Below are 15,052 nucleotides of genomic sequence, written 5' to 3'. Positions count from 1 at the left end.
GTCCAGATATGGCCGGAAGGAGGAGGGGGATAATATTTTCAGCAGTTATATCCTTCTTACTTCTGGTCGGGAGAGGAGGAACCATGTTGTTGATTTTAGGGCTAAGGAAATCTAGTGTGGCTGAGAAGGTTATTAGATAATGATCAGTCCAGGTTTGTGGAACAATATCGGCGATACTGATGTTACAGTTCAGTCCGGTGACCCAGTCAAGGGTCCTTCCTTTGATGTGGGTAGGGGAGAGGACATTTTTGGTCAAGGCTGTGGTCCTTGAGCGGGGCTGCAACTGACTCAGCATGTTTACTGTCAGTGTCATTAAAGCCGAGGTTAAAGTCTCCCAATAGTAAGGTTTGGGAGTGGTCTTTAGAGTTATTGGCTATAAGGCTAGTTAGATCGTCCTCAAAGGTAACTAAAGGGCCAGGGGGTCTGTATATTAGGTGGATTGAGAGCGTGCGGTTATTAGAGAGGGACATTTTGGCTGTGAGTATTTCACAGGATGAGAAGGAGATAGATGTGGCAGGTCTGATGGGATGGGTAGATTTAAAAATGATGGCTAGTCCACCGCCTCTGGCATTAGGCCTGTCGGCTCTGAGAATCTGGTATTTATCAGGCATACCTAGCATTATTGATGGTCCTGCAGCCTCCTGAAGACAGGTCTCAGTATGGCCAATAGGTCCAAGTTGTCAATCTTTAGGATATCAGCAATTTCTGTGGCGTGGCTGTTATACTCCTACGTCCCGTCCCCTTTCCTCCATACTTTTAAGAGATTACCAAGCACTCCTAACAGGAAAACGGGTGGATGGAATTCCCTTACTGGCAATGGTTTCCCAGGGAACATATTTCTGAAAGGCAACGGCAGCCGTATTGCCCCGCACAAGACGGGCATGAATTCCTTTTGGAGGCTGAAGGCCCTGAACGGTATACGCCTCTGATATACAGGAAGCAATCCATCGGGATAGTTGCTTTCAAGGCCGGCTTTTCTTTCAGATCTCCGAAGGTCACAAAAAGCTGGGAAGAGTTCCTAAGTTTAGATGTTCTGTCCAAATAAAACTTAAAAGAGCTCGTCTGACATCCAAATTGTACAATACCCTCTCAGCATCTGGGGCCGGGTCGGGAAAAAAGACAGGTAAAGAAAAAGACTGGTTCAGATGAAAATCAGATACCACCTTTGGAAGGAAAGAAGGATTGGGTGTTCTACAGACAAGGTCTGAAGTTCGCTTACACACCTTGCTGAAGTCACCGCAATCAGAAAAGCAATTTTCCACGAAAGGAACTTCAAGTCCACCATAGCCATGGGCTCAAAAGGTTTATGACATAAGACCGTGAGGACCACATTCAATTCCCACTTAGGATGCGGGTTGCGCACAGGTGGGTAAAGATGCAATAGACCTATGAAGTGTCTTTTAATGACAGGGTTTTTGAGTGAAAAAGAGCAAGTTTCCATGGACAGGTAAGCAGCGATAGCCGACAAATAAGTCCTACAGGACAATACATGTATGCCTGAACTTGCCAGATGAAAAACGAAATACAGGACCGTGTTGATGGCAGCATCTCTGGGGTCCAGCTGCTTAGCTAAACACCAGTGATAGAACCGAAGCCACTTGCTCCTATACTGAGACCTTGTTGAAGGTTTTCTATCCGCCTGGATAATGCGCATATTATCCGGACAAGTTGAAACTCCCCATGGATTTGAACTCAGGCACCAGGCCGCCAAGCTGAATGATTGTGGGGAGGGGAGCCACATCTGCTGATCGCTCTGGTGAAGCAGGTCAGGAATCAGTTGAAGTTTGATCGGTGAGCACACGGACAGATGCTGAAGCTCCAAAAAGAGAGCAATTCGTTGTATTCCTGAGTTTGCATAGCACCCAGTGAATCAGAGGAAGAGGTGGGAAGGCGTAGGCCCTCATGTTGTGCCATGGAATCTCGAGAGCATCCCCCAGGGAAGAGGCTGCGAGTCAGTTCCTGGAAGCATAAAGAGGAAGTTTCCTGTTTAATGACATCGCAAAGATGTCCACTTCTGGAGTGCCCCAATGGCGAAAAATATCGAAGAGGATCTCTGTGTTCAGCTCCTACATGTAGCTATCCACCGCTCGTCAGCTGAGAGGGCCTGCAGTCACATTCACTTGGCCCGAATGTGCACTGCCAGCAGCCAAACACTGTGCTGGATGGCCAATTCCCAAATCTGAATGGCTAGATTTACAAGGGGAAGTGAACTGGTACCCCCCTGCTTGTTGATGTAAAACATGGATGCTGCATTGTCTGTGCGGGCTTGAAAGCTTTGAGCGTCAGGAAAATCGCCAGAAGCTCCAGATAATTTATGTTAAAATGTCTGTCCTTTGGCGACCAAAGGTCGAAAACCTGAAGATGATCCAACATGGCCCAGCTAATAAGGGACGAGTCGTAGTAATAGTCGTTTGAGGGGAGTGTTAGGAAAGATTTCATAATTGTAGGTAATTTTCCTTCCATGTGGCAACCCCCAAACCTTTTGCTGTTTTACACCCTGATCTAGACTTTGCCAGAGAAGCACAGCCTTCCGCCGCACTCCTCTGGGCTTTTGCTCCATTCTTACAGGGAAACTGACATGCCCTTAAAACAGTCAGTACCGGGAGACTTCGTTTCCCTTAGTCCTTTCCTCATGTTGCAGCTTTTGAGCAACATGAAACAAGAGTGCACCGTAACTTACATTACTGCGCTCTTGGGTCTCTAGTCATTCCAATGGCCCTAGAAACTCTCATTGGACTTATCATGAAATGTGCAAGTGTGTCACGGACGGGACTGGTGGCAGCTATCGTTTCTTTGTGTTTTGAACCCCTTTTTGCCATGTTAACCGCGCTTCCCGCGTTTGGCCCAAATGGGTGGCCTGGCCTCCAAAACGGCCATGGCACAAGGTTCTTTGTCCTGTCCGCTGACCGTCTTGCCCCTTCACTTTCCCCCAGGTCGGGCCGAATCAGGACAGTCCTTATTTGGTCATGCACTTTCCCGCAAAACACAACCCTTTTGCGGGGTTCTGCATGCCTTGTGTGTGCCTCCAGGATGTGGGCTGGGATGTCTGTTCCCAATACACATCCTGGGTGCCAGAGAGTCTAGAGTGTCCTGAATGCCTGGGACCACCGTGGTCCGTGATGGGTCCACGTATGGTGTGAGTGTTTGTGAGCGGATCTCCCATTGGGCCCTCTCCGTTTTGGCGCGAAGGGAACTCTGTATAAGAGGAGGCTGAAAACTCCACTACCATGTCGATCTCCTGAGTTCTCAAGAACAAAGGAGAAGGAGCCAAGTATCCTGCAACTAAGAAGCTGAGTCGAGGAATCGCTGGTGACCCGCTGAAGGTTTGGCACACTGCACTGCTGTTGTCCTGCGAGACCACTCGGCCTCTGATCGAACAAGAAGGTCTGCAAAGGCGCTTCAAACCTTTAGAATAGTGAGAACAACTATTCTCGTGATCTTCACCAAATCCTGTACGTAAGCCTTCGGAAGTGTCCCTGGGCCATCCAGTGGACTGACCAGCCTACATAGTAACCTTGCTCTGTCACCACCGTCTGGCTTACTGCTAATCCCGTGTCCTCGGCACTCTCACACGATTCAAACACTTGGCATTCCCAGGTCTGAAGTGAGACGTGTGCTTTGGGACCGGAATACATGTGGTTGCCGAGTTGCCCTGCTGTGGTAACAAACCTGTGCGTGTTCGCTGCATTTGGGACACCCTCGACCCTGACTCCTGCTGTCGCGGAATCTACACGGCATCAAGACATCCTGCTGATCGCATCTGAACCTGCCAGTACCGAAACTGAACCGGAGAAGCCTGGGTCTGCTTGCATCGGGGACCGGTGAGTAGTCAATACCCTAACCGGTCGCCCTCCCACAGGAGCCTGTGGCTTTCCATCGCTGTCGTAAACAGCAACCCTTTTCCGCACTCGCGCCCTGCTTCTGCCCAAAAGTGGAGGCCGTGCTTGAGTAGCGGGGATTTGTTCATCATCGTTTTGCTCACCTCTCTGAACTGCCAGAGTTCCCTGAAGAGACTCCCCTTTGCCCGTTGGCACCAGCGTGTGCAGGTACTTTTGAGCAAAAGGCTCCACTCTTCGTAGGACTCGGACTTCCTTCTAGTTAGGTGGCCTCTGATGTCGAACTGGGTCTAACGATTACTTGCACTGCCTGTTGTCCTCCCCATCTAGGTGGTCTGCATATTTCGTGCTTCTAATTCCTTAGACCCCTTGGTCTTGTATATATATTTTATTGCTTGTGATGTGTTGGTTTATTGGAGTTTTACCGTGATTCTTTACTATGGTCGATGTTACAAAGGCCTTGTAATAAATGTGTCTATATTTTTAATATAACACCTGTCTGGAGTAATTTGTAAGCGTCCTTGCTTTGTGTGCTCATTCGGGCTTTCAGTCACCCTCAGCCCTCTTGAGACCTAGTCTTGACCGCCGCCATTGCTACCCTGATTGGTCTGGCTTGTCCAGAGGTTACCCTGTTCCAAGAAACTAGGCTGGCCTTCTGAACCTCTGCCCCTCCAGGGCAGAGTTCAGAAATCCATCTCAACAGGGAGGGCTCCTGAAAGGAGCACCCGCCGACAGATTGCTGGAAGATGACCACCATAGGAGATCTGTCATGTAGGGTGGAACCAGAATCATTTTGGTGTCCGGGTCCACTGCCTGAAGCCAGGAATTCCAAAGAGCCATCTGCGTAAGTCGCATTTTGAGATGAGCAAGGGGAAGAGCAAGCACGCTCTGCAACCACTCCTTCACCACTGGAGTTTTCCCATGCTGCCTGCAGCACTCCCTTGGCACCCTCTTCTTAAGAAACCCTCTGCCGAACCATCCTGCCCGGCTAACTATCGCCAAATCTCCATCACTCCTTTCCTGGGCAAACTCCTGGAAAAGCTGGCCATCTCCCAGCTCAATCTCCACACTGAATCTGTTGGTTGTCTTCATGATCATCAGTCTGGCTTCAGAGCTGGTAGAAGTATGGAAACTGCTCTCCTGAACATCTGTGAAGACCTGCTTTCCAACCTTGATCTCAACACCCCCTGTGTCCTCATCTTACTTGATCTCTCTTCTGCCTTTGACACAGTCAACCATGCCCTCCTGCTCAACTGTCTCTGTGATAACCTGGGTATCACTGGTCAGGCCCTGGTGAGACTGCCTTCTTTCCTCTCTGACCGACCCTCCCAGGTCCAACCTGGGCCCTTCCTCTCCTCTATCTCTACCTGTGGTGTTCCCCAGGTGTCTAACCTCTCTCCCTGGCTGTTGAACCAATACCTGGCACTTCGTGCCAACCGCATTGCCGCTCTCTGCCCCAACTTCCAGTGCTATGCGGGTGACACTCAGCTCATTTTCAGGCTACCTTCAGCCACCTCTTCTCCTTCACTCATCTCTGACTGTCTGTCTGCTATTCAGGAGTGGTGTACCGCCAATGATCTCTGCCTTAATGCCAGTAAGACAGATTCTCGTCATCGTCACACCCGCTCCCTCCCACCTGCAAGGCTAAAAACCTTGGGGTCATCTTCGACTCCACACTCTCCTTCTCTCCTCACATCTTTAACATCTCTAAGAAGTCACACTACCAGCTGCACCTCCTCTGAGGTATTCTTCCTTTCCTCTCCTTCCCCCAGAAGCTCACTGTCTCCAGAGCTCTGGTTCTCTCTAGGCTAGACTATTGCAACAGCCTCTTTCTAAATCTGCCTGCTTCTACTCTCCGCACTCTACAACTCATCCAGACCAGGACTGCGTGACTTGTCCTTGGCCTCAAGGCCAGGGACTGTATCTCTCCAGGACTGAAATCTCTGCACTGGCTCCCAGTGGCTGCAAGGATTACGTTCAAAGCCTTCTGCATTGTCCAAAAGGCCTTCTGGGGCCTGGGGCCTCAATACCCTCAGCTCTCTCTTCCTAAATATCTTCCTTCTCAAACTCTTCTCTCATCCGCCTCCAACTCCCTCAGGGTCAGTCGCTTCTCCAAGCAACGAGTTGGTGGTATCTCTCTTTCTTCGGCTGAGGCCTCCATTCACTCAGCCTAGCTGTCACTCAAACATGCTAAGTGGTGAGCCGGCCGGCTCACCACTTGGGCCAATCACACAAGAGTGCGACTTGAGTTACCACGGTAACTCAGTCCAGGGTGCCTAAACCCCCTCCTACACCCCTTGTGGAACCCAGACAGAGTGGCACCACTTTTGGAGGCTTATGTGGAGAAGTCTGCCAAAAAAGTAGAACAAAGGGCTCGACTTGGGTTGGAGTCACAGAAGAGAACACAAACGTCATTTTGGAATCGAGTCTTGGCAAAAAATACCAACCGGAGAATTAATATTAATTAATTAAATAAACCGGCGGTATGTTCGAGGCTATGAGGATTAAATAATTAAAGTTGGGAGCCTCGAACAATGGGAAAATCCCATAGGAAAATCTTCGCGGTCGAATATAAAAAGTAGCTTCCACTGCCACCAGCCAAAACTCGATCAGGGGGGACGGAGACGTGCCCCCTCGACTAACAGACCCCGGGGCAATCGAATTGCCCCAACCAGTACGTCCACAATATGATGGTTTGTACTGGTTTCTGTTAATAATTTGGGACTAGTAAAGCCAATGGTGACTTTACATGCCCTGGGAGACAGTAGTCAGTCCCAGGGTATGGAGTCTATGGTGGGGTGTCATTATGACACCCCTGTGTTACTGCACGGAGGGTGCTGTGTAAAACACACAGGAAAAACGCATGAGACCCTATGGAGTAAAGAACCCCATAGCCCATAAAACACATTACCAGTCAAAGGAATACCATAATCATGTCCAAGAGTGGGAGGAAAAGAGTCTCACTCTTGGCAGGAGGAAAAAAACAAACTCCAGAAATCCAGCAAAGCTGCTGGGGGACTCACTAGGTTAGGAAATTAAGCCTAAAGAGAGAATTCTCCCGAACACGCGTCACGCCCAAGCGACAATGCGTTGCAACCTTCCTTCTTTGGGTATACACGCTTGTTCTCCGTCCACTATTCTGGTGGTTCTGTTTTCCCTAGTTTTCCCGCTGCCTTCCCGCCTTCCTTGCTGTTCCTTCTCCGTGCCTCCTTCCTCCCTTTTTCCTAGTGGTTCGTTCTAATCCATTGACCGCCATTCTGACCCTCCTCTGCGCTCTGCTTTCCTTCGGAGCGTTCTTCCGCCCAGAGCCTTCTCAGAGTTTTCCCCTTACACTTACCTTGTGTTTCGACTACGCATCTGTTAGCATTTGCGTAATCCTCTTCAGCACCTTCTGGAAAGACTGGATACGTCTTTTCATCCCACGAAGCCGACTGCATTCAAGAAACCGCAGTTTAATATTGTCCCAGGGTTTTTCAGCCTTGCTTTTCCCTGGTTGTGGGGCGGTCCCCCTGTAGGTCCCCACTGCCGGGCCGGCTGCTATTAGGCAGGGTGGCCTCTGGCGGGGCTCTTCCTAAGACTCATCCAACAAAGCCAGAGCACGCCTGGAGAAGCCGGAGGGAGATATCTTCAGAAGACTCATCCGAGGAATCACAGACAGGTGAGGAGGAAGGGGAATCTGGGTCAGAAGAATTGTTCTTGGATAGTTTACCCCACATTCATGAGAGGAGGTCCGAAAGCACAGCCAACGCTGTTGAAGCGTGCCCAAGGCACGAGCCGTCTCAGTGTCCACTTTGATGGCCTAAAGGGATTAGTCTACAGTCTTTCTGAACAAATTATCCCTGTTGAAGGGCATGTCCAATATCCTCGACTGCACCTCCTGGCGAAAGTTGGTGGCCTTCAACCATACTCGCCGACGAAGGCAAACGCTGTTGCCCAGTTGGCAGAATTCTGTGTTGGCAATGTCCGTGGCCACTGTAATGGCATGGTCCCATGCCACCTCGGCCTCCTGCAGGATCTCCAGCACTTCCGATCTGTCATCGGGGGAGGAAGTTCAGGAGGGGAGCGATTTAAAACCAGAGCTCCCTGTCGTAGTGCGCCATGAGGGCGTTGGTCGCCTTGATGGTCGTCGCTGCCGATGTGATGACTCGTTGTTCCATGGCGTCCAACTTCTTCCCCTCGCAGAGCCAGAGGATTTCTTCCTCGCCGTCGCCGAGACTACTGAATCCGGGGAAGGCTGGGACCTCAAATACTTGGGTGCAGAGTCCGGCAATCTGTATTTCTTTTCGTACCGGTCCCTCTTCGTCAGGGACGAGGACGGGTTCTTCATAGGGGACAGCCACTCGTCCCAAATGTCATCCAACAGAGGAATCAACAGCACGGTCTTCCTCTTTGCCGCGCGGTGCTGGTACAGGAAACTCCTCCTTTTCCTCGGGGGTCAGCTGAAACAGGTCCGAGGCCCTAGAGATCATGGCATGGAACGAGCCAATCTCGTGGGCCGGTGAGGCTCTGGGCGGCGGAGACGGGAGGTCTCCTAACCCGCCGTCATCATCTGTGTCCGTTCCCGTCGTCGCCGTGTCCGTATCCTCCCTCAGTGGAGGGGGGGTGACAGGTGAAAAGGCGGTGGAGGGTGAACTCTTCTGTTCTTGGTAGAGGCGCCCCAGTGCCGCGGGATCTTCCGGTGCCGCAGGATCTTCCGTCGGCGTAAGGGGCATCCTCGTCCGAGAATCTCCGAACACAAGGTGTGGAGTGTCTGGAGAATGTCCACCGAAATGTCAGCTGGGGGTTGAGGTGGTTGCTGAGGTGGCGGAGGTGGGAGCAACAGAGGCAGTGGCGTAGGGGTCTCCATCTCCTCCATGGCCTGCTCCACCTCGTCGGTCTCGTTGCCACTCTCAACGCCTCCCTCGTCGGGGTCCCTCCCGTAGGCCTTGGCCTCGACAAATTTCTTCTCCAAAATGGTCTGGAGTGTAGTAAGATCCTCAGAGGAGGAGATGTCCGTGCCCTGTAGGATAACCATGCCCTGCAGGACTACTGTGCCCCCCCTTCTTCTCAATCAGCAGCAGCGCCAAACAACAAATAAAAAGTGCGCTTCTTAAAACCCAAACAGGGTCCGACCTACCTGGCTATCCGGCCCACTGTAGCTCTGTACAGCGAATTCAACCAGAGGAGGGGTCCTGGCTTGCAGTTTGGGTGAACTGGTTGGTCCCACCAGCTCAAGGGAAGAAGTTTCCTGGAGGATCTTCTCTGTCGTCAGATTTGGAGATTCGGACCTGCAGCAGGGCTTCACTGGGTGGTTCAGTCATGGTAGAGGTCTTCTTCCAGTTCCTCGTTGGTTCTTTCGTTCCAGTGGCGACTCTGCTCTTCCAGTCCCAGAGACCTGCTTTTTATGCAGTTTTCCCCCATTCATACAGTCTGGCTGTCAATCACACAGCAGGGTGGCTGGCCTGGCAAGGCTAGTCCCCTTAGCCAATCAGACAAGATTGCGACTTGGGTTGCTAATATAATCTCGGTAGAAAGGTTCAGGTAGATACCACTGCCACCAGCCAAGTCTTAAAGCTAAGGGAGCGAAACAAGACTCCAAGAGGAACAGACAAAAAGGGATAGGACTTAACCCTTTCCAGTACTCCATGTAAGATGGGGTGTACTGGGTTTGTAATTTAAAGTGACTATATAAAGTTAATGGCAACTTTACATGTTTCTGGGGGACTGTAGTCAGCCCCAAAAAAATGGAGTCAGGGGGAAGTCTCAAAGACAACCCTGTGTCACTGCACTGAAGGTGCTGTGTAACACACAAAAAGTGGTGCACATGGAGTAGTTGAGGCTCCGGTGCCCAAGATCACACAAACAGTGAAAATACACACAGCAAAACACATGTAAGAGTGGGAAAAAGGCTCACACTCTTACCAGGTGAAAAAAATAAACCCCGGAAATCCAGCAAAGCTGCTGAGGGACTCATTAGGTAAGGGGAATCAGCCATTTATTGAGAATACTCCCTAACAGAGATGATGGGCATCACCTTCTCTGGCGTCTTCTCTATGGGCTGCAACGACGATTCTCTCCTGGCCGGCAGGGAACCTCTCGCCTTGGGGACCGTACCCTGCGAACCCACGTCAGCGGCCTTCGCTAGGGACGCCACCACACCTTCAATGGAGGGTTTCGCCTGTTGAACCTGGGCCTGCAAGACCTTGGTCGAGCTAGGGGCCTTCACCTTGCAGGGAGGGTCAGCACCCCACTCCCCCATGGCCTTCTCCAACTGGTCCATCTGGGGCTTTTCCAGAAGCTTACCCGGGTGGTCCGACTTCCCCTTCTTCGCCGCCCGGAACGTTGGCTAGCGGTGGAAGGTGCCGTAGATGCTGCGCCCGTCCCGGCCGCCAGGGAGCCCATCGCAACGGTGCTCCTGGTGCCTGCGGACTCGCAGTGCTTGGCCTTCAGGTGGGCCCCCATCGCTGGGGCGCCCTCAAAGGGACCCACCCGTAGCAGGGGCCTTGGCCTGGAGCCACTCAGTGAGGCGCCTGTGCCGGTCCTTCATGATGCTGGGGACCATATCCTGGCAAAATGCACAGTTATCTTCCACATGCGTTTGGTCTGAATGCAGGCAGTAGAGGCACAGAGAGTGCCCATCGTCCAAGTAGATGTTCCGTAGGCCGCATCCTGGACAAATTCTAAACAGAGGCGCAGAGTCTTCCTTCTCCTCTGCCATCTCAACGCGGGGTAGTCGTGAAGAAGCTTCTGGAATTCTCCAAGAAGAAACTTGATGAAAAATCACCCTTGAGGGGCGCTGAAGAATCCGAAAACGGGTCCCCGTTAATCGGAAGATGGATCGATGGAGCTTGAGGATCGATTGGTTGTTAGGAGAAAGACAGTTCAGAAGTGAAACTGAAAATAATTTTTTGTTTACCGAGGATTCCCAGACTGACGACAGGGAATATTCATGAGCATGTGAATCCATGCTGGAGAACGCTGATTTCCCAGACTCAGAAAAAGTAGAGCTGCACAAACTCACAAGACACTGTGGGTATTATGGGACTGGCATGCATCTGAAGGATTTATACTTCACCAAAGGACTGCAAACACAGGAGGGACGTTCCTTTTCAGAAAAGTGAACGATGGTAGAGTCGACACTAGATATAACTTTCACATTTTGGCATAGATTCAAGTGAGCCCTTGGGTAGGTCAGGGCTCTGATCACGGTACGGAAGTCACTCCTGCATGCCTTCCGGAGTGGTTTAAGGAAATAGGTTTCCTCAAATGTCTAGAAGATTGGGTCCACCTAGACCCCCTGGTTAAACTGGTTGCGTTAAGGCCCCACAGAATCTTGTCTCGATTCACATGAGAAGATGGTAGCAGCAGAGATTCAACAGCTGGAAGACGCAGATTTCTGGGAAGACTAAGACCTGGACAAGACAGGTAGACTGTAATACCCATAGAGTAGTGGTATGTTGCACACCTGGAAAAAAAAGGTGGAAGGTAAGACCCGGAGAAAGAATTGTAAAACCTGGGTCCCAGAGTAGACAGCACAAGAGGGTTAGAGGAGAGGACAGCAGATAGAGCAAAGTTGAAGGGAAAAGAGGTGGAGGGAGGAAGGCAGAAGGAGTGTTGAAAGGAAGCAGATGGAAGGAAGACTGACCAAAAGGGAGGCGAGTAGGGGACTGGCCATATCCCTCACTAATAAAAGAGCAGAGAAATGAAAGTCAGAGATCATTGACCAGTAAAAGACATAGAAGACAGAGACTAATGCTCTTACCAAGGGGAAGGCACAGCAGGAAAGGGCAGAGGCACAGAAGAAGAAAGAAGAAACGCTCACGAGGGGGCAAAGAAAGAAAGGGAAAGGCCCATAATCTAAGAGGAAGAGAATGTACCCCCGAAAAAGGACAGAGGCCCTGATCTAGACGCTAGAGAAGGTGGAAAGATGGCAGAGATGAGACGTGGAGGCATGAACCAAGGAGGCGATCAGTGGAACGTGTTTGGGGATGCTATAAAAAACCCTAACCATTCTGGTACACTAAATAAAAGATGTAGAACAGAATGTCTTTGTTGCAACTTGCTACAGCACACAGAATTTAGCTTGCACCCTCTGTTATTCCATATGCAATATTCAGTTCAGTAGGGCAAGCAATGCTGTATTTGAGGCTGCAAAATGTGCACCCGCAACTAGACCATGTTTGTAAAGAGATATGCCGCCTGCAACATCTTGCTATGGCTTTTGTGAAGTTTGCAACTTAATTCTGTGAGAAACTGATAGCGCTCTTGCTTGTACCCCAACTGAGCTGTTACAAACAAATGGGAGTTCTTTTTGGAGCAAACTCTGTTTCCAAGTATTTCCATCTCCATTTACAGCATACAGAACATTATTTTCCAAGTCTCCTTTGCGGGTGACCATGCACCATACTGCTCATGAGTTCTGAGCCTCACCAATGAGTCATCCAGAGGCCGGTGCTACCGATATCAAGGCTTGTTTTGATCGATTGAGCACATGGTGTTACGTTGTCAATCCGAAGTGAGCAATCCCATCTGCGTTTTCAATTGTTCTCAGATAAAATTACCATATAACACTAAAACGGCAAGATCAGTTCTAATGCTGTTGCAGTCTATCCCAACACCTGGACTGTGCAGTACTCCTCATGTGAAGCCTGCCTGGAGTGAGCGAATCCATTTTTTTTCCCCAAGAATTTCAACTATAGTTTTTGCACAAAAATACAACTATGGGGAAGTGCTTCCTTGTTTGGTGGATGCTTTCCCCCATGATTATATCCAAATAAAATATATGAATACTCACAATAAGTGATAATAATCTGAAGTATGGAATCCTGGTGAGAACCACTGAAAAATTAAATTCAGAGTTACTTCATAAAAATTCAATAATCAGCATGGAAAACTGTAGAAGGAGTTTCTATGTTGGGTTATCAAAAAGGAACACCCTTTAGTTCCTCTCGCATAGCTGAAAGCAGTGAGGGAGGGAATCGCTGACGGGACAACACTGCAGTCCTATTTTCCCTGCCTGTAACACTCTGTTCCCTTGCTCTCTCCGTGTACTTCAAAGTGTACCCTTAATATTCTAGCCTTATAACTGTATACATATCATTGTACACAAATACTGTATCACCTTGCCACACAGCTCGGTTTGCGCTTTATAAAATCCAAGACATCCAGCACGGCACATTGTGATACACAGACTCATTTACTCAAACTCTTGGACAATTGTATGAGAGGGCTCGAGAGGAGACAGATAGTTTGTTAAGCATGCAGTGCTCTTTGGATCCTCGAGTTTCCAGTGTTGTGTGAATGCAATGTTGGGGCAGAAAACATTGGCAGGTGCTCGCTAGGCCGGTTGTGGGTGACCAGGTCAATAACCACTTTGAGATTTCTCTTCTGACAGATAGCACACTCTAGGTCTCCCACGTAGTGGGTAAAGTAATATTACAAAACAAGTCTACTAATGTTTAACACTGCCACTAAAAGATGATGTGCACTGGTTCAAAGAAGTTGTTCAGTGTAGTGGTAAAGAACATAGGGACATGTCACCAGCTTATGCATTTTCATACGGACACTTGTTATCTCTCAATTTCAGAGGTTTGTATGCTGAGACACCAGCTCCTTGTGCAATACCTATTCAAACTAAACCAAAGTACGACAATCTATTAACCATAAGTTTAAATGTTATGAGCCCCTTTGTTTTCTTGTCCCTGTAGAAAACACATACACTGGATGAATCCATAGGTGTCACAGTTGAAGGCAGGCATTCTTTTTAATACTCAGTGGAGTGTACAAGTAGAGGAGTAACACAGCAATGGTTACATAGTATAGGGTATAATGGACTTTTTCATTATTTGCAAAAGGTAAAACTCACGTGTTTCGGTTGTAAGCGATTCAGCCAATGTGGTTGCTTTATCTGCATTGCTTGGAGGGGGGCTCAAAACCACTGGTGGCAGGGAGGACTTCTCTGTTGGACGCACAGGAGAACCTTTGTTAGGACTACCCATTGGTTGATCTATAGCTTTTTTAGGATTTACTTTCATGAGTTTGTCTTGCATTTTTAAAATTTGTCCCACTGGATCAACATCTTTAGACAGTCTTTTTGTAGGTTTGCTCAAGGCACATTTACTTTGCTTTATATTTGAGTTTTTTGATTTGGTCAGCGCCTGTAATGGAGATTTGGGGGTTTCTGGTATGGCCTTTGAAGCAGTACCAACTTTTATTTTAAAACAACTTTCATTATCTTTGCATTCAGTATCAATTACTAAACGCTCTTCATCTGTATCACTAGCGCAGGATGTAGTCCTTACAACTTCCTCAGTGCTTGTTTCGGCCATGGAACTATTTCCTATAGGTAATATCTCAGAGTTGTTTTCTGAAACTTCCTTATTGTCTGTATCAGAATCAGACTCAACAAATTCTTCTATTTCATCTGATGCAAAGCCCTTAAATGACTGTGCATCATCAGAATCAGAAAACAAACTCTCATAAACAGACATTGAACATGCCCTGTTATTTTGATCAGGAAGACTAGTTGGCTCCGTTCTCTGAAGAAAGACTTTGACTTGATTATCCTCTGGATTTGAAGTGCCAGTGGACACAATCTTTTTCTCCAGTTCCAACTTGCTTAAAAGGACTCCAGGAACATTTTTCGGTTTCACAGGACTGCTTGGTTTTTTGAATTTTTTCAAAGGATTACAGGTCCCTCCAAAGGTTTCCAGGTCTGTCAAATCCACAGATAAATCACACTCCTTATTTTCATGTTCGGCTGCTTTTTCATGTGACATATGAACCTAAGTAAAAAAGAAATTAGAAAAAAAAGATAAACCCAATGTAAAGCATTCCTTATAATCCCCTCCAAAGGTTTAAGAAAGTTTTCACCTCGCAATCGAGGTACATGGACAAGCTATGTTGTGCGATTGCCATCACGCTGTACTTCACTGTTTACCTTTAAAAATTGAAAGCAAGAGCTGCAAACGGCCATCTGTAAAGGCATTAAATTTACAAATTACCTTGCGAGTCAAATTCAGACATCTCTCAAAAAGGTTAAGCAATCCCACATCATTGCCATCTTGCTTTGTCATTGTGATTGTCACGCCAACACCCGTAAAGCGTACTCGCCAGCGCTCACCTACCTGGCAGGTTTGTAACCACTTGTGGGGATGGTAAGGTCTCCTTCTTGGACCCAGAATAGGCCGTCTTGCCTGGCGTCCACAACAGTCGGGTGTTAGAAACCAGAGGGTGTC

At 48.8% G+C, this 15,052-nt stretch overlaps 1 protein-coding gene across 1 annotated transcript in view; it reads right to left on the bottom strand.

Annotated features, from left to right (window-relative positions):
- Positions 1 to 15,052, bottom strand: part of ICE2 (interactor of little elongation complex ELL subunit 2) — a 1,950,511-nt gene that overhangs the window by 884,477 nt on the left and 1,050,982 nt on the right. Inside the window, exon 9 of the mRNA XM_069623082.1 lies at positions 13,681 to 14,599. Coding sequence (XP_069479183.1) covers positions 13,681 to 14,599 — 919 coding nt within the window. The remainder of the gene's footprint in view (positions 1 to 13,680; positions 14,600 to 15,052) is intronic.

This window comes from Ambystoma mexicanum, chromosome 11, assembly GCF_040938575.1.
Source record: "Ambystoma mexicanum isolate Mex_15411 chromosome 11, UKY_AmexF1_1, whole genome shotgun sequence".
Classification (NCBI taxonomy): domain Eukaryota; kingdom Metazoa; phylum Chordata; class Amphibia; order Caudata; family Ambystomatidae; genus Ambystoma; species Ambystoma mexicanum.
This window is presented reverse-complemented; position numbering and strand designations above follow the sequence as displayed.